General features: G+C 41.0%; 3 protein-coding genes across 7 annotated transcripts in view; all 3 read left to right on the top strand.

Moving 5' to 3' along the window:
* Window positions 1-3,342: 3,342 nt before the first annotated feature.
* Window positions 3,343-5,679, top strand: col8a1a (collagen, type VIII, alpha 1a). Of its 2 annotated transcripts, none has more exons than XM_057852938.1 (2): window positions 3,343-3,649; window positions 3,752-5,679. In XM_057852938.1, the coding sequence occupies exons 1-2, from the start codon at window positions 3,343-3,345 to the stop codon at window positions 5,677-5,679; spliced, it is 2,235 nt and encodes a 744-aa protein (XP_057708921.1). The 2 variants fall into 2 exon arrangements, with proteins under 2 accessions (XP_057708921.1, XP_057708922.1); XM_057852939.1 differs by having other exon boundaries at window positions 3,423-3,622.
* A 7,535-nt stretch (window positions 5,680-13,214) lies between these two features.
* Window positions 13,215-17,201, top strand: jagn1a (jagunal homolog 1a). Of its 2 annotated transcripts, none has more exons than XM_057852916.1 (3): window positions 13,215-13,338; window positions 13,488-13,573; window positions 15,626-17,201. In XM_057852916.1, the coding sequence occupies exons 2-3, from the start codon at window positions 13,503-13,505 to the stop codon at window positions 16,086-16,088; spliced, it is 534 nt and encodes a 177-aa protein (XP_057708899.1). In that variant the 5' UTR covers window positions 13,215-13,338; window positions 13,488-13,502; the 3' UTR covers window positions 16,089-17,201. The 2 variants fall into 2 exon arrangements, with proteins under 2 accessions (XP_057708899.1, XP_057708900.1); XM_057852917.1 differs by having other exon boundaries at window positions 13,236-13,338; window positions 13,523-13,573.
* A 3,374-nt stretch (window positions 17,202-20,575) lies between these two features.
* Window positions 20,576-24,105, top strand: part of tfg (trafficking from ER to golgi regulator) — a 29,525-nt gene continuing 25,995 nt past the window's right edge. For all 3 annotated transcript variants that reach the window (XM_057853201.1, XM_057853203.1, XM_057853200.1), the window contains exon 1: window positions 20,576-20,724. The gene's annotated coding sequence lies outside the window, so the exon portion shown is untranslated. The remainder of the gene's footprint in view (window positions 20,725-24,105) is intronic.

Below are 24,105 nucleotides of genomic sequence, written 5' to 3'. Positions count from 1 at the left end.
GTGACGTACCTGCTCATTTCAGCCAAGCCGCATTTGCATCATTCCGACATTGTGGCTTCGTCGCAAAAGTATGCGAGTAGTAAACAGACCTGCCAGCAGTCTAGACCTGTCTCCTATTGAAAATATGTGACACATTATGAAGCGAATATATGAATGGAAACCCCAGACTCTTGAGTCAGTGGAGTTCTACGTACATCAAGCTAGAATGGGAAAGAATTCCAACGACAAAGCATCAACACAAACAGCTCTCTTCCAAATACTTTTTTTTAAATGAGTGACGGGCATAAAATTAAAAATGAGTAAATAGTTGTAGGGCTGCAGCTATCGATTACTTTAGTAGTCGATTATTCGATGAACTACTTAGTTTGAATAATCAAGTAATCGGGTAAAGAACATAGAAAAATTAAAATACCTGAGCTGAGCCTCAAACGGTAAAAAAAAATAATGAGGATCTAAGTACAACAAAAGAACAATTGGCTAAATTACATAGCAAAAGTCAGCTAGCTTAAATGCTATAAAATGCTAACATGTTTTTAAACAATGCTCTGAACAAATGGTTCAAACACATATTCCCACGAAAAACGGCTAAATATACCTGTAAACTAATTTACGAATGCATTGAAAAAACAAGCTCAAACTAAAACTTATCTCATGTTGGTCTTAACAGGGAGCACCTGGATTCAGCCACGTGAAATGAGTTATATCATATTTATTGGTGCCACTAGAGGGAAGTGTATCCACCCAAATCAATAATACCAAATGCAAATACTTTCAAAACAAACCATGACAACGCCACTTCAATTAAACGAATACTCGAAGCAGGAAAATTGAATTCGAATCTTTTTTCTAATCGAATTATTGGAGTTAATTGATTAATCGTTGCAGTACTAAATAGTTGCATTAAATAAATAGTCATTAAGAATAATAAGGTTTATCAGTTTGAAACAGTGTTTTTCGCAGCCCTTTTAAGTTTTGTCTTAGTCTTTTGGACGATAATATTTACATTTAGTCATACTTTAGTCATTTCGAAATGCTTTCGTTTTCGTCTTAGTTTTAGTTGACGATTAATCTAAATGTTTTGGTCTGTAAAATTCAAAAGTTTTTGTCAAGTAGTAAGTTTTCCAACAATTTCGAATGAACCAGTGTTGTTTTCGTTAACAACGATGATACCGAAAATATTTCGTCGACGAACAATTTTTTATGACGATGACTTGATTAGCTAAAAACATGGCTCGGGAGACTAGAACATGCCGAAACGAATGCCAGTTTTTTCCTGACAAGACTACGAGACAAAAATACAACATCTTTCCTGTCATGTGTTCACAACGCGTGACATTTTCGTATTGTACGTGGAATGCATTAGCTTGCATCGTAGCAGTTTTTGAGTTGTGTCACTCATGTGCTGCCCCCCCACCCCCCACCCGAGTTAAGGTGTTTCAAGCTAGACTGCACTCCATCTTGTTTGTTTGGAAACACAGTAAGATTTGTTTTCTTATCTTGGCAAGAGAGAATATGCAATGTTGCTTTAGCCTTTAAAGTTCTGTGCTGAGTGATCAGAAACTAGGTAGGTTTTATTGAAAATAATGTACTGCTTCTCCTGCTGAATGTGTTGTCATCACAAAGTTGGTGTTGTCCTTGTAGACCAGGGGTGTCCAAACTTTTTGCAAAGGGGGCCAGATTTGGTGTGGAAATAATGTGGGGGGCCGACCTTGGCTGACATTCTTTACGTAGAACAATATATTTAAGCAAATTTTAGCAAGCCCTTTTGTGTGTCACATTTGCTTTATTATTATTTTTTAAAATTAATTTCAACAATCTCGCAACTAGCCTTTGTGGCGTTCTCCTTCGACTCTCGGGCTTTTGTGAATACTGCTGCTGTAAAATTAAACTAGCTTCAAGTTGCTTCAATTTCTCGCTACGTATCTTCCCTGTAATCTCGTCGTACATGTCAGTGTGTCTTGTTTGGTAATATCGCCTCAAACTGAACTCTTTAAAAACAGTGACTGTCTCTTTGCAAATGAGGCAGGCACAGTTGTTGCGTGTTTTAGTGAAGAAATAGTCCAATTTCCACCTATCCTTGAAGCGTCGGCCGTCGCAGTCAACTTTTTTTTGTTGATTGTCGCCATTTTAGAAAATTGGGAGTAAAGAGACACACGGGGTAATGTTGCTTAGAGTGCTGCTGCCTTTTAGTGGGTAAATGAGGAGCAGCATTTAATGTGTAAGCAGGGCCGGCCCAGCCTATACACAGACAATGCAGCTGCTTAGGGCCCCTGACCACTAGGAGGCCCCCAATCTGGCAATTGTTTAATTTATATTCTATTTTTTTTATACCGGGTTTGCTTAATTTGACTTTTGTGAGTTTTGATACTTAATGCCAAGCTTAAAAAATACTTCTTTCTTTTCCCTCTTTTAGAAAAAGGTTTGGGGCTATCTACTGTAAGTACTGACAATAATTTGGGGTGAGAAGTTTGAAGAATGCAGTGCAACAAAATCTGATTAATATACAAAATATAGACGTATGGGTTGGATTGCATGTATGGGTTTCACAGTACACTGTGACGAAATGGTGCTCCAAAAATATGGGCCCCTTGGCATTATTTTGCTTAGGGCCCCCAAATGGCCTGGGCCGGCCCTGTATGTAAGCTACTTCATATGCTGGTAGCAGTACTGCTGACCAATTTATTAAGTCTATGTGCGGGCCAGCCGTTATTGATTTTATGACAGAGGCTGGGGGCCGGATGATATTTGACCACGGGCCGCATTCGGCCCCCGGGCCGGACTTTTGACATAGCTGTTGTAGACGCTACAATATGTACTCATCTGTCTATGTTCATTCGAAATTGGTGGAAACCTTTATTCATTTTTGGACTAAAAAGTTTGAATTTTACAGACGAAAACATTTTGAGTAACTGGCGACTAAAACTAGACGAAATTTTTTTGAGATTTTGTCGACTCAAACAAGACGAAAACATTTTGAAATGGCTAAAATATGAATAAGACTAATAAGTATTTTCAGCCAAAAGACTAAAATTTTCGTCTCGTTGTCGTCTTGTCAAACAAAAACTGGCATTCGTCTCGTTATGTTGAAGTCATCGACACGTCATCAAAAAAAAAGGTTCGTCGATGAAATGTTTTCATTTACTCTCATTGCTGACGAAAACAGCAATGGTTTGAAAAATAAATATTTGGCATTTCTGATACATTAAACTGGGATATTGGTTGAAAATGCATTGCAAATCATTATCTTATTTATTGAAATGAAGTTGTTGGTGCAACCAAATAAGAAGTCACACTGGTGCATTGTCTAAATGATATTTTCTCCCTTCAATACAGGCCTCGGCCATGCTGACCCTTCGACCCCCTCTCCTCCTGACCCTGCTGCAATTAATAGTACTTACGTATTTAAGTGATGGCAAGTACTATGGGCACAATCAACAACACCCTCAAGCATACCAGCAGCAGATGCAAATGCAACACTTGCAACACATGGGCATGGGTAATGAAGGCTACCCGCAACAACAATACATTGGCAAAAATATGCCCTATATGCATTATCCCCACTATAGAAAGGAACTTCCCCAGATGCCCGTGATGAAAGGCAATGAGAAGGCTCGCAAAGGGGGTGGCTATAATGGTGGCCAAGACAAAGGTAAGAAACGTTTATCCTACCTATTGTAAAATGAATGCTATTGTGACCATGTTACTCATGAGATAGCGGATGTTTTGCTGATGTCACTATCTTTGATCACAGGCCAGACAATCCCAAGTGGTGCTGAAGGAATTCCCCATGCACAACCTGGTCCAGTTGGGCCACCTGGGCCAGAAGGACCTGTAGGTCCCCCTGGGCCTCCAGGCAATGGCCAACCTGGACCAGCGGGGCTACCTGGACCTCCCGGTCAACCAGGAGTGCCGGGAATGGGTAAACCAGGCTTACCAGGACCGCCAGGCAGACCAGGAGGACTCGGTCAGCTTGGACCACAAGGAGAAATGGGACCTCGTGGTAGTCCGGGGCCTTTAGGACAACCAGGACGTCAAGGTCCGCCAGGACCACCCGGGCTTCCAGGAATTGGTAAAGCAGGTGGCCAAGGACTGCCGGGTCAACCAGGGATGAAAGGAGAGCCAGGTCACAAAGGATTGCCTGGACTTCCTGGATTACAAGGACCCAAAGGCGATAAAGGAATGGGACAGCCGGGGCAACCGGGTCACAAAGGTCTGCCGGGACCCCAAGGACCTGCTGGACCAAGAGGATTACCTGGTTTTGGAAAACCAGGATTAAACGGAATGCCAGGCCCACAAGGACCTCCTGGAGAGAAGGGACATCCAGGACTTAAGGGACTAAATGGCCAACCAGGGGAACGAGGACCTCCCGGATTGTCAGGTCTTCCTGGACAAGGAAAACCTGGTCAAAATGGACAACCCGGACAGCCCGGAATGCCAGGTGGGAAAGGTCACCCAGGGCCCCCTGGTTTACCAGGAAAGCCAGGACTACCTGGTTTTGGGAAACCAGGCCTTCAAGGACCAAAGGGTGATAAAGGTCTTAATGGGCCATCTGGACCGCTAGGACCAAAGGGAGATAAAGGCCACACGGGATTGCCTGGAATGACGGGACCTGCCGGGCCAAGTGGTCAGCCGGGCCCTCCAGGACCGAAGGGACCATCAGGGGGCGTAGGCTTACCAGGTCCAAAAGGAGAATGTGGAGAAGGTGGACCTAAAGGGATCGACGGCATTCGGGGTGACTCCGGTACACCCGGATTGCCTGGCACTGATGGTTTGCCTGGAGAACGTGGAACTCCAGGGCTGAGAGGTCCACAAGGACCAAGTGGTCCTAAAGGTGAAAGTGGACATAAAGGCCTCCCGGGCACGCAAGGTCCAGCAGGACTTCCTGGACCGAAGGGAGAAGGTGGATTTCCTGGTGAAATAGGACCTCAAGGTCCGAAAGGAATCCCTGGCATGGATGGTGTAGCAGGCCCTATGGGACCACCTGGACTTCAAGGACCAAAAGGAGACTTTGGCATTCCTGGTCCACCTGGAATTGCCGGCGAGGGAATTCCAGGTCATCCCGGTCCTATTGGACCTCGGGGGAAAGAAGGACCAGCAGGACCCCCGGGACAGAGCGGACCACCTGGACCCCCTGGCCCGCCAGGAGAACCTGGTGTGTCTCCTGACTTGGCTGGTGTGCTTTCCGAAATGGGCCCTGGACTGGATGGCGAGAAGGCTGGTGGCTATGGTAAAAAGGGCAAATATGGAGGAAACAGCGCAGAAATCATGGGACTCAGCGGCTTGGAAATGCCAGCGTTCACAGCAATAGCCTCAGCTCCATTCCCACCTGTGGGCACACCGGTTGTTTTCGAGAAGCCTCTGTACAACGGTCGCCAAAACTTCAACCCCGAAACAGGAATTTTCACCTGCGAAGTCCCGGGCATTTACTACTTTGCCTACCACATTCATTGCAAAGGAGCAAACGTGTGGGTGAGCCTGATGAGGAACAATGAGCCGGTGATGTATACATACGACGAATACAAAAAGGGATACTTAGATCAAGCATCGGGAAGTGCGGTCTTACCTTTACAACAAGGGGACACTGTTTACATTCAGCTACCATCAGACCAGGCTGCAGGACTTTACGCTGGGGAATTTGTGCATTCATCCTTCTCCGGATTTCTCCTGTATCCACTCTAAGTGAAAAATAGAAATTTGCTAGAGCAAAAAGTGGACTTTTAACCATCAATACAGATGAGAAGTCAGCTCGGTTATCATGAGGACGTACGATGGACTTAATTTACAGTGAGGAAAATAAGCATTTGAACACCCTGCAATTTTGCAAGTTCTCCCACTTAGAAATGATGGGCGGATTTGAAATTTTCATGGTAGGTGCTTGTCGACTGTGATAGACAATCTTAAAAAAAATCCAGAAATCACAGTCCATATTTTTTTACAATTTATTTGTATTGGACTGCTGCAAATAAGTATTTGGACACCTGAGAAAATCAATGTTAATATTTGGTACAGTCTTACTGAGGTCAAACATTTCTTGTAACTTTTCACCAGGTTTGCACAGCAGGGATTTTGCATCACTGTTCCACACAGATGTTACAGTGCCCTCCATAATTATTGGCACCCCTGAAAAAGATGTGTTTTTTAGCTTCTAATATATATTTTTTTTATTCAAATAATATGGGACCTTAATGGAAAAAAAGTGAAAAATCCAACCTTCAATACAAGTGCATTCATTTAGAGGGGGAAAAATCCCACATAAAGAAAAAATATTTGACATCAAATAATGTGTGTCACAATTATTAGCACCCCTGGTGTTAATACTTTGTACAACCCCCTTTTGCCAACATAACAAGGTCTTGGGACTGAGATGGCCATGGGAGGAGCTTGATTTTGTGTCTGGTGAACCATTTCTGTGCAGATTTGGCCATATGTTTAGGGTCATTGTCTTGCTGAAAGACCCAGTGACGACCCATCTTCAGCTTTCGGGCAAGATATTTTGATTTAAAATGTCCTGGTATTTCAAAGCATTCATGATGCCATGTAGCCTGGTACACCAGACTCAACGCTGTTCCAGCTATTGAGTCTGGCCACCCTTCCCACGGAAACAATTTCCAGGGCGGAGCAAGCCACAGCATACAGACAGCGGAGTGGACCAATCAGCGACGGGCAGACGTGACGTTAGTAAAATGGCGACTTCAGGATGACGGACTTGCGCGCGGAAGTAAACATATGAAGAGAGCGGAGTTTATTCGACATGGCTAGCGCGAGACAGATTGTTGTCAGTGACTCGTGTCGATGTGTTTTTGGTCATTTAAAACTGATTTTACCGTGGATTGGAACATATTCTCGGCTCTGCCGTTCACCGTCTGTGTTGCTGAAGGGACGACTTTCGACGCGCAAGAGTGACGTTGCTCGTGAAGAACACGTCACGCAAATAAACGAATCTGATTTGTCGATTGATTTTGTATCTGCTCGAAAAGGCCGTCAATGGGATGGGTCCCAGACTATTTCTCTCTGTTTGAAAAATACAGGGAGAATAGTCTGGCAGAGCCAGGCTAGATGCCATGCACCCTAACAAGGTTCCCAGGGCCTTTGGAAGCGAAACAGCAATCTTGCTCTCACACAAAAATACACACGGTCCCAGGCTTCAACTGGGACCGTGTGCTTTGGTCAGATGAGACCAAGATTGAGCTTTTTGGCAACAAACACTCTAAGTGGGTCTGGCATGCCACGAAAGATGCGCATGCTGAAATGCACCTCATACCCACTGTGAAGTATGGGGTGGGTCAGTGATGCTGTGGGGCTGTTTCACTTCCAAAGGCCCTGGGAACCTTGTTAGGGTGCATGGCATCATGAATGCTTTGAAATACCAGGACATTTTAAATCAAAATGTGTTGCCCTCTGCCTGAAAGCTGAAGATGGGTCGTCACTGGGTCTTTTAGCAAGACAATGACCCTTAACATATGGCCAAATCTACACAGAAATGGTTCACCAGTCACAAAATAAAGCTCCTCCCATGGCCATCTCAGTCCCCAGACCTTGTTTTGTTGGCAAAAGGGGGTAGTACAACGTATTAACACCAGGGGTGCGAATAATTGTGACACACATTATTTGATTTCAAATAATTATTTCTTTATGTGGGATTTTTTCCCCACTGAATAAATGCACTTGTATTGAAGGTTGGATTTTTCTCTTTTTTCCCATTAAGGTCCCATATTATTTGAATTAAAAAAAAATATATATATATATTAGAAGCTAAAAAACACATCTTAACCAGGGGTGCCAATAATTATGGAGGGCACTGTATCTAGATCAATCAGGTTTCTGGGCTGTCACTAAGGAACATTGAGTTTTAGCTTACTCCAAATATTTTCGATTGGGTTTAGGTCTTGAGACTGGCTAGGCCCCTCCAGAACCTTGATATGCCACTCCTTGGTTATGCTGTCTGCTTCAGGCCACTGTCCTGTTAGAAGACCTAGTCACGGTCCATTTTCAATGCTCTACTTGAGGGAAGGAGGTTATTCCCCAAAATGTCACAATACATAGCTCTGGACATCCTCTCCTTAATACACTGCAGTCATCTAGTCCAATATGCAGAAAAACACTCCCAAAGCATGATGCTACCACCCCCATGCTTCACAGTAGGGATGGTACTCATCATTCTTCTTCCTCCAAAAACTATGAGTGGAATTACATTTTGATCTCATATGACGTTCTCCCGTGACTCCTCTGGATCATCCAAATGGCCGTTGGCAAACTTAAAACAGGCCTGGACATGTGCTTGTTTAAGTGGGGGAACCTTCCATGTTATGCATGATTTTAAACCATGACGTTTTAGCATATTACCATCAGTAACCTTGGAAATGGTGGTCCCAGCTCCATTCGGGTACTTGACCAGCTCCTCCTTTGTAGTTCTTGGGTGATTCATCACCATTCTTAGGATCATTGAGACCCTACGAGGTACATCTTGTATGTAGCCCCAGTCCGAGGGAGATTGACAGTCATGTTTAGCTTCTTCCATTTACTAATAATTGCTCCATCGGTGGATATTATATCACCAAGCTGCTTGGCAGTTGCCCTGTAACCATGTCCAGCCTTGTAGAGGTCAACAATTCTGTCTCTGGTGTCTTTGGACCTCTGTTTGGTCTTGACTATGTTAGTAATTGGAGTCTTCCTGATTGTACGGGGTGGACAGGTGTTTATACGCAGCTAACCGCCTCAAACAGGTCAAAAAGTAACACTCATTAGACTTTTTAAAGGCAACTAACAGGTCTTTGAGGCTCACAATTCTAGCTACAAGTGTTCAAATACGTATTTGCAGCAGTATAATACAAATGAATAGTTAAAAATTAATACACTGTGATTTCTGGATTTTTTTCCCCTTTAGATTGTCTCTCACAGTAGATAAACACCTACCATGAAAATTTAAAACCGCCCCTCATTTCTAAGTGGGAGAACTTGCAAAATCGCAGGGTGTTCAAATACTTATTTTCATCACTGTACAATACAAATTACACCACGAGCCGTTAGTCCATGTGCAATTTTATAGCTGTAAAGATATAGAATAATCTATGAAAGAAAGGATTCACCAAAGAACTGAATGACTTGTATTTCCTCAAATAGTGACCTACTTGAAGAGATACCGTGTCGGAATTAGTTGCTCACTCATTTTGAAGTTTGCTGTTAACCAAAGCAGCAGCACTAACAGAGGGATGTAAAACGGTCTCTCTTTTAATATTTTTTTTGGTGTAAACAAGTATCGTTATAAGGCGCACCTGAATATAAGCCAAACAAAATTTGACATGCATACTGTTTTTTTTCCATATATAGGCTGCACTGGGCTATAAAATGCAGGTTTCCTTTGTATTATGTGATATTTACACCAAGAGAGCCCAAAAATATTAAAAATAGAAATAAAATTAGCCACACCGCTGGGTTCAAGCCTGGTGGTGGGTGGTAGCAGCTTATAATCCGGAAATTATGGTACTTGTGAAGGATTTACGTAATGGGTCGACTAGAGTGTCTACGACCACAATGAGTTTAATATGTCATATACTAGTATACATCCGCCAGTTAGTATCAGTTTCTTTCTGCATTTTGTCCATCCCGATAAAATAGATATGCATTCGTGTGTAAACTGTTTGATATTTTTGCAGAAAATACAGATTTACAAATCGTTAGCCTAACCGTTAGCACTATAGGTAACTTTTCAGTTTTGGTCGATTTTAGCGACGCCGATGGACACAAGCGGTAATGTTTTGCCTTAAGGAAGACACTGTGCGCACACCTGCACAGTGTTGTAAAATCATGATTTCGCAGTCGCCTGCAGATGGATTAAACGACATTTCTGTTTCCAGCGGAAGGATGAATAGAGATAAGGTAATGAATGCAGTTGTGGCAATAGTCTCTCCAGCGTGTCCTGGGTCGTCCCCGGGGCCTCCCGCCGGTGGGACATTCCCGGAACACCTCTCCAGGGAGGTGTCCAGGAGGCATCCGAACCAGATGCCCGAGCCACCTCAACTGGCTCCTCTCAACGCGGAGGAGTAGCGGCTCAAAGCCGAGTCCCTCTCGGATGACCGAGCTTCTCACCCTATCTTTAAGGGAGAGCCCGGACACCCTGCGAAGGAAACTCATCTCGGCTGCTTGTATCCGGGATCTTGTTCTTTCGGACACGACCCACAGCTCGTGACCATAGGTGAGGGTAGGAATGTAGATCGACTGGTAAATCGAGAGCTTTGCCTTTCGGCTCAACTCCTTCTTCAACACTACGGACCGGTGCAGCGTCCGCATTACTGCAGACGCTGCACCGATCCGCCTGTCGATCTCTCGCTCCCTCCTACCCTCACTCGTGGCAGGATCTCATCCCCGACAATATAAAATATAAAACAAAACAACAATCCACCCCACCCGAACTCGCCAGCGCATCGATGTCCGTCTTTACAATGAATGGGAAAAGGGGGGCATGACGTATGCCGTAGTCAGCACATTTGTAGTTTTCTTTATGTGGCAGGGTTCCTGTCACCCTCCTCAAAGTTAGGATAGTTGACGCCCCTGCCCAACGACAGTTGTTTAGCTAAGCCCCACCTCTACAACTTGGTAAAACAAGTGAATGCGGTTTGTAAATTTTAATGCAAGAAGATGAAGGGACCGATTGATCCAGGGGTGGAGCTTAGGAGGTTGCTGAGCCTCAGAAGGGCCTGATTTGCGGCCATAAATGGGTGTGGTTGGGCAAGGGGAGGGTAAAACAGAAAGGTAATATGATGCACGGATCTGTAATATTGTGTTAAAATATCTTTGTCAGCCACCTAGTTGTCTGGAGGGACCCACAACAATTTTTTTTATAGGCATCTGCCCCCCAGCCCACTCCACACACACTACACGATTGTCTTAAGGAGGTTGGCTGCAAGAGTGTGGAGGGCTCACCAAATAATAGTCAATAACCACCCCTCCATGCCCCTGTCTGACAGTCCATTCGGGGGGCTTGTATTTACTCACTGCACCTGGGTCCTGTTCACATTTGTTCCGCCACTGGATTGATCATAAAAATCCTGTTGCAATGGAGTTTTTAAAGGAAAATATTTTAAAAATTAAAAGTGTTAGGCACACTACGTGGGGAAGAATGCAAAGTTCAGCCCCAAAAATATGTACTGATTGGACTATTTAAACCTCCACCTCCATAACAAATGATGAATAAAACTTTTACAGATTTATATCGGGGGGAAAAAACGTTAACTTTAACCCTAACCTAAAACATTGGAACAATAGTTTGACGCAAACCGTATATATACACATATTTATGAGTAACAGTGCCAGAAAATAATGTCAAATTAATTATACTTTTTTGTTGTTGATTTGCTTGCTTTCGCTGTAATTCTGCTTGGAGTTGTAACCGATTTGGTAGTATGATCACTTAAAATATATTACTAAATGCCGATTCTTTGTACGTCGCTAATATTTGTTTTTCCACAATGCACAGTGTGGTTATGTCATTTAAAAAAATGTTGGATTTGACTAGTAAAATGCACAGAAAAGAAGAAGCATTTGTTTTTAAAATGGATTTGTGCAGTTTTTTAAAAATAAAAGTCGACCAATTCCTATTCAAAATTTAATTCCAGGGCTATGTCACAGTACCTGTTTAACAGATTTAACTTTACCGTTGAGTCTTATTATTTATATTATTGTTACTGCCGATCTGAAATCTGTTGCAGCAGTAAAATTACACGTAAAAATGTTTAAATAGTGATGAAAAGTGAGTACTTGTACTGTCAGTAATTTATTATTTGGACCGTTTTTTTCCTTTCTTATATGTTAAGTATGGGAGGGGAGGGGTGTTGGGGGGAAATAGTATTTTGTCCTTTAAAGCATGGTGCTAATGTTGTGTAACCTGAGAATTAATGTATGTTTCATTGTTTATATAATTGTAATTATTTTTTTGTCTACGATGTTTTTCTAAATAAAATGTTCCTAAAAACTACTACTGAAGTGTTTATTTCTAATCACAAAGATAATAATTGGAAAAAAATTAGGGCTGTCAAAATTATCGCGTTAAAGGGCGGTAATTAATTTTTTAAATTAATCACGTTAAAATATTTGACGCAATTAACGCACATGTCCCGCTCAGACAGATTTAAATGACAGTAGAGTGAAATGCCCACTTGTTAATGGTGTTTTATGGAGTTTTGCAGTTTTATAGGCTTCAGCACCCATGAGCATTGTGTAAGTAATTATTGACATCAACAATGGCGGGCTACTAGTTTATTTTTTGATTGAAATTTTACTTTTTTTTTTTAAACGAAAACATTAAGAGGGGTTTTAATATAAAATTTCTATAACTTATACTAACATTTATCTTTTAAGAACTACAAGTCTTTCTATCCATGGATCGCTTTAACAGAATGTTAATAATGCCATCTTGTTGCTTTATTGTTATAATAAACAAATACAGTCCTTATGTACCGTATGTTGAATGTATATATCCATCTTGTGTGTTATCTTTCCATTCCAACAATTTATTTTACAGAATATATATATATATATATAATTTACAGAAAAATGGCATATTTTATAGATGGTTTGAATTGCAATTAATTGCGATTAGTTACTATTAATTAATTTTTAAGCTGTAATTAACTCGATTAAAAATTTTAATCGTTCGACAGCCCTAATAAAATATTAACCTGACACTTCATAAATTATACATAAAATAATGGACGTATGAAGATTTTGTCGACCAGAGATTCATTTTTGTTTATGTACGCCCTCTGTATTTAGAATTGTTCCGATGTAAAAGTACACCCCCCGAGTGTGTTTGTGTAATAATTAGCAGCACAAATACTGCATAAAATAATACATGACATTACATTGTCATTTGAGAGCTAGAATTTCCATTTTAATTGGATGAAAAGATGACAAGAGTAGTTCACGCTTTGCATCATGGGAGCGTGTGTCAAGAAGCAATGCTATTTACCTGGAGTTAGCTTGTTTAACACGTTTAGGGGAGAATTTAGCGAGGCACTCTTATTATTTGGTCAATTTATTGTTACGCCAATACACAAGCTTCTCTCTAAACCTCCTCCTGTCTTCAGACCGTAAAATGTTTATATTTTGGATATTTCTCCCGCTAAATTACGTCCCGTCTGTATTGCCACCATTCTTTTACCCAACCGACAGCGCATGCGCGGAAATATAGCTCTTCTTTCAAGAGACAACCAATAGATGTCGCCGCAAGAGCAAGTGCGCATGCGTACAGCTGTAGAGAGTCGAGCCCTTTGATTCACGACATATTTTGTATACGCGTAATTTACGCATTAAAACGGGCAGATCGTCGGAGACACGCACCCGGTAAGAATTGTTAACGAGCAATATAGCCGAGAAAAACGCTGAGGCTCCAAACAGTGATTCACGTATTGCCAAGCCTGACCCCCAAAGGGGCTTGAGCATTTTCTCATTCAATATTCAGTGATTAAATACTGTATGCGTTTTGACAATAGGTATTTATCTTCAACATGACATCACGTGTTGGCAGGGGAAATGGCTTTAAACCTAAAGACAACGCGATTCAACAATTCCAAATGAGGTGAGTGAGACATTATGATGTGTTATTTCCTGTATTTCATCAAGTACCGGCAAAGGGGCGTCAGAGTATAGTGATCCTTCACTTATCGCTGTTGATGGGGACCAGAACCGACAGCGTAAAATTAAAAACCGCGAAGTAGTGTAACCCCACCCCATTTGACATACGTTTCTTTTTGCGCATATATCAACAATAAGTGTATATAAAACCCTATTGATGCATATGTTAGCATTACAACATTAAAGAATAGTTTTAAACATGTACATAAAATATTAATAGTTTAAATATCATACACAAAATAATGTATAAATACAGTGGGGCAAATAAGTATTTAGTCAACCACTAATTATGCAAGTTCTCCCACTTGAAAAATTAGAGAGGACTGTAATTGTCAACATGGGTAAACCTCAACCATGAGAGACAGAATGTGGGGGAAAAAAACAGAAAAATCACACTGTTTGATTTTTAAAGAATTTATTTGTAGTTAATGGTGGAAAATAAATATTTGGTCAATACCAAAAGTTCATCTCAGTACTTTGTTATGTACCCTTTGTTGGCAATAACGGAGGCCAAACGTTTCCTATAACTCTTCACAAGCTTTTCACACACTGTTGCTGGTATTTTGGCCCATTCCTCCATGCAGATCTCCTCTAGAGCAGTGATTTTTTTGGGGCTATCGTTGGGCGACACGGACTTTCAACTCCCTCCACAGATTTTCTTTGGGGTTGAGATCTGGAGACTGGCTAGGCCACTCCAAGACCATAAAATGCTTCTTACGAAGCCACTTGTTGCCCTGGCTGTGTGTTTGGGATCATTGTCATGCTGAAAGACCTAGCCATGTCTCGTCTTCAATGCCCTCGCTGATGGAAGGAGATTTTCACTCAGAATCTCTCGATACATGGCTCCATTCATTCTTTCCTTTACACAGATCAGTCGTCCTGGTCCCTTTGCAGAAAAACAGCCTCAAAGCATGATTTTTCCACCCCCATGCTTCACAGTGGGTATAGTGTTTTTCGGATGTAATTGAGTATTCTTTTTCCTCCAAACACGAGAACCTGTGTTTCTACCAAAAAGTTCTATTTTGGTTTCATCTGACCATAAGATATTCTCCCAGTCCTTTTCTGGATCATCCAAATGCTCTCTAGCGAACCGTCGACGGGCCTGGACGTGTACTGGCTTCAGCAGGGGGACATATCTGGCAGTGCAGGATTTGAGTCCCTGGTGGCGCATTGTGTTACTGACAGTAGCCTTTGTTACTGTGGTCCCAGCTCTCTATAGGTCATTCACTAGGTCCCCTCGTGTGGTTCTGGGATTTTTGCTCACCGTTCTTGTTATCATTTTGACGCCACAGGGTGAAATCTTGCATGGAGCCCCAGAACGAGGTAGATAATCAGTGGTCTTGTATGTCTTCCATTTTCTAATAATTGCTCCCACAGTTGATTTCTTTACACCAAACGTTTTACCTATTGCAGATTCAGTCTTCCCAGCCTGGTGCAGGTCTACAATTTTGTCTCTGGTGTCATTCGACAGCTCTTTGGTCTTGACCATAGTGGAGTTTGGAGTGTGACTGACTGAAGTTGTGGACAGGTGTCTTTTATACGGATAATGAGTTAAAACAGATGCCATTAATACAGGTAACGAGTGGAGCCTTGTTAGACCTCGTTAGAAGAAGTTAGACCTCTTTGACTGCCAGAAATCTTGCTTGTTTGTTGGTGACCAAATACTTATTTTCCACTCTAATTTGGAAATAAATTCTTTAAAAATGAAACAATGTCATTTTCTGTTTTTTTTTCCCCCACATTCCCCACATTGACAATTACAGGCCTCTCTAATCTTTTCAAGTAGGAGAACTTGCACAATTGGTGGTTGACAAAATACTTATTTGCCCCACTGTATACAGTCGAATCGTCTCAAAATATGATTTTAATTCAGATAATAATGCTATTAAAGACTTTTTTTTTCTCCTGTCGTACGCATTTTAAGTAACTGCAACTAGTACAAACGGACAACAATAAGATTGGATCATAACAAAAGGTTTTGATATTCATGCCACAGCGCTTCGTTGAAGTCAGAGGTACGTCGCTTGAACGTGATCCATCTCCTGGTTTGGCTGCTGGTGGCTGCCCAAGTGACCGTCAGTCGCTTAAAGCTGCTTCCACCCGACACAGTCGCCGTGCCCTACCAATGGGAGTACGTCTACCTGCTGAGCATTGTGCCCCTGCTGTGCAGTAGCCTGTCATTGCCCAAGAACAACATCAGTTACCTGGTCTTGTCCATGATAAGCGCCGGGCTGTTTTCGGTGGCGCCGCTCATCTACGGCGCCATGGAGATGTTCCCCCTGGCGCAGCAGCTATATCGCTATGGGAAAGCGTACCGCTTTATCTTTGGCTTCTCTGCAGTGACTGTGATGTATTTGGTCATGGTTGTGGCAGTGCAAGTGCACGCGTGGCAGCTCTACTGCATGAAGCAGCTACTTGATTCGTGGTTCAATGCCACACAAGAGAAGAAGAAGAAATGATTGCAGAAAAGTAGCAAATATTTTTCAGGAATATTCTGGTGATATGATTTTAATCATAAAATAATTAGGGCTGTCAAACGATTAAAAAATTTTAATCGAGTTAATTACAGCTTAAAAATTAATCATAATTAATCGCAATTCAAACCATCTATAAAGTATGCCATATTTTTCTGTAAATTATTGTTGGAATGGAAAGATAAGACACAAGATGGATATATACATTCAACATACGGTACATAAGGACTATTTGTTTATTATAACAATAAATCAACAAGATGGCATTAACATTATTAACATTCAGTTAAAGCGATCCATGGATAGAAAGACTTGTAGTTCCTAAAAGAAAAATGTTAGTACAAGTTAGAGAAACTTTATTTTAAAACCCCTCTTAATGTTTTCGTTTTAATAAAATTTGTAAAATTTTCAATCAAAAAATAAACTAGTAGCCCGCCATTGTTGATGTCAATAATTACTTACACAATGCTCATGGATGCTGAAGCCTATAAAATCAGTCGCACCCAAGCGCCAGCAGAGGGCGGCAAAACTCCATAAAACACAACAAGTGAGCGTTTCACTGTGTACTGTCATTTAAATCTCTCTGAGCGGAGCATCTGCGTTAATTGCGTCAAATATTTTAACGTGATTAATTTTAAAAATTAATTAATGCCCGTTAACGCGATAATTTTGACAGCCCTAAAAATAATACAACTTTTCTCCCTTAACATTAATTTATTTTTAGAAATGTTGTTTTTTATGATTATTATATTTTATTTATTACTATTTTTATTTTATCTGTTAGTTGTTGTATAAGTTAGGACTACTACTTTTTTTTCTTCTTCTTTGCATTAAAATGAATCTGTTTCATGACAATATGAGTTCTTAACAAAACTGACTATTTTTTTGTTTGTTTGTTTTGCTTTTCATTGTGGCCAAATTTTCTTTGCAATCCTGTACAAGTGTGTATCTTAAAATGTAATTTTTCATTTCAAGTTGAAATGACCTCCTTGCGTTTAGCAAATACATGTCATTTTACAAAAACATCCATAGATTATTATTTATTATAATTTATTAATGTATTATTTGTGGCATTCCTGTTTTGATTGTCTTTTACAATAAAATGAGATTCAGCTCTTCATTACGACTTTTTTGTTGTATTTGTACAGCTTTTTTTCTAATACGGCTTTTCGCTCTAGTCCAGTAAGAAGCATGTGTCCGATATGTTTTAACTTTTAGACTGCAGAGAGGGAGGTCTCAAAAACCTGCTTGCGTTGTTCTTGTTTTCTTGGGGAGGACACTTAAAAATTGCTACTCCTCCTTTATTTGTGGACAGATAAGGGGAGTAAAAATCTACTTTAGAGTTATTGGGGCCCTAAACAGTGCGTATTTCTGTTTTTGTTCATTTTAATTTGATTTTTTAAATTCACATTATATTCATTTATAATTGTATTTATAATAATAAAAAATATATAAAATACCATAATGAGTCATAATTTAAAGTAGTAATCTTAATATGTTAAAAACTGCTAGAGCTGGGAAAAAATATCAACTGGCGACATACAGTTGTGGTCAAAAGTTTACATACACTTGTGAAGAACATAATGTCATGGCTCTCTTGAGTTTCCAGTTATTTCTACTACTCTGATTTTTCTCTGATAGAGTGATTGGAACAGATACTTCTTTGGCACAAAAAACATTCATGAAGTTTGGTTCTTTTATGACATTATTATGGGTGAACAGAAAAAAGTGATCAATTCTGCTGGGTCAAAAATATACATACAGCAGCGCTAACATTTGGTAACATGTCCCTTGGCCATTTTCACTTCAATTAGGCGCTTTTGGTAGCCATCCATAAACTTCTGGCAAGCTTCTGGTTGAATCTTTGACCACTTCTCTTGACAGAATTGATGCAGTTCAGTTAAATTTGATGGCTTTCTGACATGGACTTGTTTCTTCAGCATTGTCCACAAGTTCTCAATGGGACTTTGGAAAGGCCATTCGAAAACCTTAATTCTAGCCTGATTTAGCCATTCCATTACCACTTTTGATGTGTCTTTGGGGTCATTGTCCTGTTGGAACACCCAACTGCGCCCAAGACCCAATCTTCGGGCAGATGACGTGAGGTTATCTTGAAGAATTTGAAAGGTAATCCTCCTTCTTCATTATCCCATTTACTCTCTGTAAAGCACCAGTTCCACTGGCAGCAAAAACAGCCCCACAGCATAACACTACCACCACCGTGCTTGACGGTAGGCATGGTGTACTTGGGGTTAAAGGCCTCACCTTTTCTCCTCCAAACATATTGCTGGGCATTGTGGCCAAACAGCTCGATTTTTGTTTCGTCTGACCACAGAACTTTCCTCCAGAAGGTCTTATCTTTGTCCATGTGATCAGCAGCAAACTTCAGTCGAGCCTTAAGGTGGCGCTTTTGGAGCAAGGGCTTCCTTCTTGCACGGCAGCCTCTCAGTCCATGGAGATGCAAAACACGCTTGACTGTGGACACTGACACCTGTGTTCCAGCAGCTTCTAATTCTTGGCCGATCTGCTTTTCGGTGATTCCCGGTTGAATCTTCACCCTCCTGACCAATTTTCTCTGAGCAGCAGGTGATAGCTTGCGTTTTCTTCCTGATCGTGGCAGTGAAAAAACAGTGCCATGCACTTTATACTTACAAACAATTGTTGGCACTGTTGCTCTTGGGACCTGCAGCTGCTTTGAAATGGCTCCAAGTGACTTTCCTGACTTGTTCAAGTCAATGATTCGCTTTTTCAGATCCATGTATGTATATTTTTGACCCAGCAGATTTGATCACTTTTTCTGTTAACCCATAAAAGTCATAAAAGTCATTCATGAACCAAACTTCATGAATGTTTTTTGTGACAAAGAAGTATCTGTTCCAATCACTCTATCGGAGAAAAATCAGAGGTGTAGAAATAACTGGAAACTCAAGAGAGCCATGACATTATGTTCTTTACAAGTGTATGTAAACTTTTGACCACAACTGTATGCGATCCCTTATGTCACGATCCGAGTATCGATACTTTTTTTATGAGTATCAATACTTTAGATACTTCTAATGTGCTGTGCCAAAGCAGTCTGGTCGCAAGCCAACAATCTACTGATGCACCGATACCAGAATCAGCAGGGTGGGGGCGATTCGGCCCGAAACGGTGTTATCGGTATCGGCGAGTACCAACAAACAGAGCGCCGATACCATTTACCGGTTCGGTAACGCTGAACTCAGCCTTTTTTTCTCCTGACACTTAATCCCCACTAGTTTGCATGCCAAGCAGCTATCGCTATTGAAAAACGCCTGCTCATCCATAATTCAATGACTTTTCAATCATATTTCCCAGTCAATCATAAATCAACTATTTGTCAACATTAATTCATCAACCATAAAACAATGTTAACCCAACCATCGCCCGACATTCCATTCAACAACGTTGTTTTAACGTTACTTGATGTTGAAAATTTCAATGTCAACCATACTGATGATTTTGATGGAAAATCAACGTTTATTCAATGTCGATCTGCTATCTGGGATATAAACGGAGTGGTATCGGGGTCAAAAAAATGGCATCGGTGCAACACTACAACAAACTAGCGATGTCCCGGTCCGATCACTCTCCGTCCTGCTGCTTTTCTTGGTCGGCAATGCGCTCGAGGTTGCTTGTTAAAGTTAATGATGAGTGACTGCTGTTTAGGCTTTGATGTTGCCACTTGAAAAATGCCGCATCGTTGCGCTTGTTTAAACACTTGCGGTAGTGTGAGTGGCAATTCATTGTGTGTTTTTTTTTCTGTACGGATCTGGACGCGGTATAAAATGTGAAGTGGTTTCAATAGTTTATGTTCAATTTTGAACAGGAACAGTTGCTGCAACAGTTAATGCACTTTTCTATGCGAAAAAAAGAGTAAATGTCAAATGTAATCTAGTTTAAATGGAGATACATGCCCTTTTGTTTTTATAAATTTTAAAAGGTAATATGTTGCCATAGTTGATGTATCGCAATACGTATTGGATTGCCACACAGGTATCGGGATGCGGATCGTGCAAAAGTGAATCGTCCCAGCCCTAATAATTGCTAATATTTCCGTTTTTTAAAATGACCAAAAGTAGTCAAAAATGGTCACTTGCTTTATAAAGGGTTAAATTTTGAATAGCTGTTCACTGTAGTGACCACTGTCCCTGAAAGTCAAAATGAATAAATAAAAAAGGTCTTAGGACTGATTAGTACATTAAATGCGGGTTTATGTTGCCTGTAGGTTCAGATTTCGCCAGTAGAGAGCATGCTTGCTCTTCAGTTGGGTTGACGAGACGTTTAGGGAGCGAGCCGATGGCGTTGTAGTTAATTTTGATCGTTTCATTTGAAAATCCAAAAATGTGTTTTAATTTTGGGAGGAAAAATAATATCGTAAAAACAGTAAAGAAATAACTCATGTCCAAATTTTTATTATTTTCATTTTAATTGCGCATGCGCAATGTGACTGCCACGTACGGAGTGACAGCTGAGGCCGAGGCGGTACTTCACTTCCTGATGCTGATGGCACCTGATTTTTGCTAGGCGAGCAACCCGCTTTTACTCATCACAGTTTAGGAACAACTTGTGAAACACAGCGTGGTCACGTCGTCGGGATCAGGTATAAAAAAAAACTTGTCGAATTGCAAACAATTTGCCGACTTGTCTGTTTCCGACCTAATGTCACGTGTTTGAGGTTTATTTGTCGATGTGTGTGGCTAACTAGCTAGCTGGCTAGCGTTACGTTGGCAATTCAGCGAGCTAACAGGTTAGCTTGTTAAAACAGATGTTTGGGAGGAATTCATTCCTCGTTTGTCAAAATACATATAGCTGCAAGACTTTTGGTGAGAATCTAAATCAAGCAACGCGTGTGTTGTTGGTCTCCGAGTGTGTCAGCTTTCACCGAACTTGCCTCATTTCAATTTAAATGCCTTACTTGCTAATGACAACGTATTTATGAAACGCTATATTGTTTTGCTTATTACGTTAGTAATTCACAGATGTTCATTTTCAGAGGAATTCTCGCTCTTGTCATCGTCGGAGTTGAATCGAAAACGGCCTAGCCAACTTTCGCCGTCATAAGTTGTTGGCATATTTGTTGTACGATCAGATGACCTGCCCTATTAAACATGGGGCGTCTCTGTTCGCTACTGTGGTGTTGTCAATCGTGCATTCCCAAATATTGAAGCACACGTGGATGTATAGAATGGACGTCGACAGCCCGGTGCTAACGTTAAGCGGTAGCCGCAACGCAATCCCTAGCATCCAGGCAATTATTCATCTGGCAAGGACACATCGCCAAGCGTCTCTCTACAATGGGCTGCTGGATAGTTGGTCTTACAACACCGGACTCAGTGAACCTACTTGCCAACTGGTCACGTTAATAGTTTATTATACACTACTTGTCACTATGGTTAGTTATGTTATCAGTTTTGGGTCAAAGTCTGTTCATGATCGCATACAGGTCTCCACAGCTCACATGGTAATTATTAGAGCTGGGAATCTTTGGGCACCTAACGATTCGATTACGATTACGATTCAGAGGCTCCGATTCGATTATAAAACGATTATTGATGCACCCCCCTCCTTTTTAATTTTTTTTTTTTTTTTTTTTTTTTTTTAATGTTTTGTACATTAGTTCCAAAATTGTTCAAAATACTCTCAGGCTAAACCAAACTACTATTTCAGTATCAAGTTAACATATAGCAGTAAACAAATATACAAAAATAACAGTAAATAAAAAACTCCAGTCCCCATTCTGTATCAGCAGCTTTAAACTACATTCAATTAATTTAATGTTGTGACTCAACTGTAAAGTTGTTAAAATTGCTCCCGTTATTCCATAATTCCGTTTTGTCTACTTTTGACATGTGAAAGTTTTAAAACTATTTTAAAGATAGATTCAAGTCAATATTTTACCGATTTAGGAGTATTTTAGATAAAAAGTTAATTAGGTTTGCTTGGAAGGTTCGCTACAAAAGCCTTGCAGGGAAGTGTACTGATTTAAGATGGTGGCCGTTTACTAACGCCCGCATCTAGTTTTTTGTAGGTGTGCTGCTAACGCTACCGAATCTATATTGCATCTAGTCCTATATAAATGATATCTACCGTAACAATATGTGGATGTACTTAGTAGCAGCTTTTCGGCAGCAGTCAGGTATGTTGTTGTGTTTTTTTATCTCGTGGCATGAGTTGAGCGAGAGCCGTGAGTTGAGCATTGGGATTACCCGAGGGGCCGGGTAATGAGAAGCGTGATGTTTAGCTACTCTCGCTCCGTTCCTCATTGACCGCGCGGCGCGCTGAGTGTGTTGTACTTCCGCTTTACTTGGCATATTTCAGTAATCGGAATTTGGATGTTTGTGAATCGTTCTCGAATCTTCCACGGCCGAATCGCGAATAATCTAAGAATCGGAACTTTTGCACACCTCTAGTAATAATGATGCTTGCTTAATCGTTTCAGGAACAGTGATCGCTACAGTGGACAGCTATTCAAAAGTTGATACATTAGACCAGGGGTCATTAAATTAAAATCCTCTGGGTCCGAAATTTAAAAAATACAACAATCTCGGGTCCGGAAATATTTTTAATGCTTCTTTTTTTCCAAAAAATACAAACGTATCTTTACGTGGCCATGCTGATAATTACAACATTCAAAAATGTAAATAAAATATAAAAGGTCCATAAAATTAAAAAAGTGCTTTAACTGATTCAATAGCAACATAAGAGCATGTTCAAGACTTTTTTTTTTTTTTTAATTGTGGATGCTGACAATGGGATTTGCTTTATTTTTTGACAGACCTTTTAGCTTTCCATCAAGTTTCAGCAACTGCACTCATACATTCTTTGACAATCGGTGCGTCACTGAGACTTTTTTTTTTTTTTTGACCAAATATCCACGCTATTCTGAGGGAGAATTCATTTGCGCGTTGCTGTGAACGATGTGAATATGTGAATAAATGAAACATGAGCCTTGAGATGCGATCATATTGAGCCCTTAATTCGTTTTTTTTTTTTTTGGGGGGGAACGGATGGCAGAGTTCATAGGGAAACTTTGCAAAAAAGCTGAGTGCTTCGTCTCATAGTGCCGCTTCAAATTGCTGCTTTTTACAAGCACTACCGTCTCTGAACAGATGAGGCATAGCAGTCTTGTGCTGCTGCCAGGTAAAATGAACAAAAATGGGTTGGTCCGCTCCTCCTTAAACACTTTGTTTTGTGCGTCAATCTTGCGTAGTTTGGAGCACGCCATTTGCCGTACCTTTTCGCCTCTTCCTCCAACTTCATTCGGCTCAGTTTTTGGCTGTCACTCCGCGGAGTCTGGGAAGCGAGTGTGAGACTTGCTGTTCTAAAAATAACTTTCAAATGCTTCACTCCCATTGGCTGGCTCATGTGCGTCACCGCTAAGGTTTTTGTTTGTTGCCCACCTCCACTCAGCAAACCCGCAGAAAAAAAAGATTTTTGTTGTTGCAACGTCTATTAGTCCGGACAGCTTGAGATCCGGTCCAGATGGGTTGGGGGTCCGGAACCGGACCGAGGTCCGCGGTTCCGTGACCTCTGCATTAGACCTTTAACACTTTAGACTCGTGGTTCTTTACCTTTCTAAAGGTACTGAACACTACGAGTTTCCCATGTACATTAACCGAACCCTTCAGAATTATATAATACCATTGTTTTTGTTTGTTTGTTTTTCTTTCAAATTTTAACCCACTATATCTAAGGCTACGTCTACACTAGGACAGATAATGGCCTTAAACGTGTAATTAGTTGGACTATACGGCATGTCGGCTACACTAGTATGCCTATTATCTGGATTAGTTGTTAGACGGATAATGTAGGCGGGTGATGTTACCCGCTGCCTACGTCCCGCCTAATAAGGAGTGTTGTCACATTCGGATACTCAGGAAGGGACGTCATGCCATCGCTGTTTTTAGTGCGGCATGAAAGCATCCTAAACAATGGAGGCGGACGATCACGACGTGGCATTCCTGCTTCTTTCTTTTCCACA

The sequence above is a fragment of the Corythoichthys intestinalis genome, chromosome 12, assembly GCF_030265065.1.
Source record: "Corythoichthys intestinalis isolate RoL2023-P3 chromosome 12, ASM3026506v1, whole genome shotgun sequence".
Lineage (NCBI taxonomy): Eukaryota > Metazoa > Chordata > Actinopteri > Syngnathiformes > Syngnathidae > Corythoichthys > Corythoichthys intestinalis.
Note: the sequence above shows the minus strand (reverse complement) of the source record. Positions and strands in the feature narration are given on the sequence as shown.

Coding starts and splice junctions, on each gene's coding strand:
- jagn1a (XM_057852916.1), top strand. CDS start 13,503: ATGACATCACGTGTTGGCAGGGGAAATGGCTTTAAACCTAAAGACAAC. Junction 13,574..15,625: donor ATTCAACAATTCCAAATGAG/GTGAGTGAGACA, acceptor TTCATGCCACAG/CGCTTCGTTGAAGTCAGAGG.
- col8a1a (XM_057852938.1), top strand. CDS start 3,343: ATGCTGACCCTTCGACCCCCTCTCCTCCTGACCCTGCTGCAATTAATA. Junction 3,650..3,751: donor TAATGGTGGCCAAGACAAAG/GTAAGAAACGTT, acceptor CTTTGATCACAG/GCCAGACAATCCCAAGTGGT.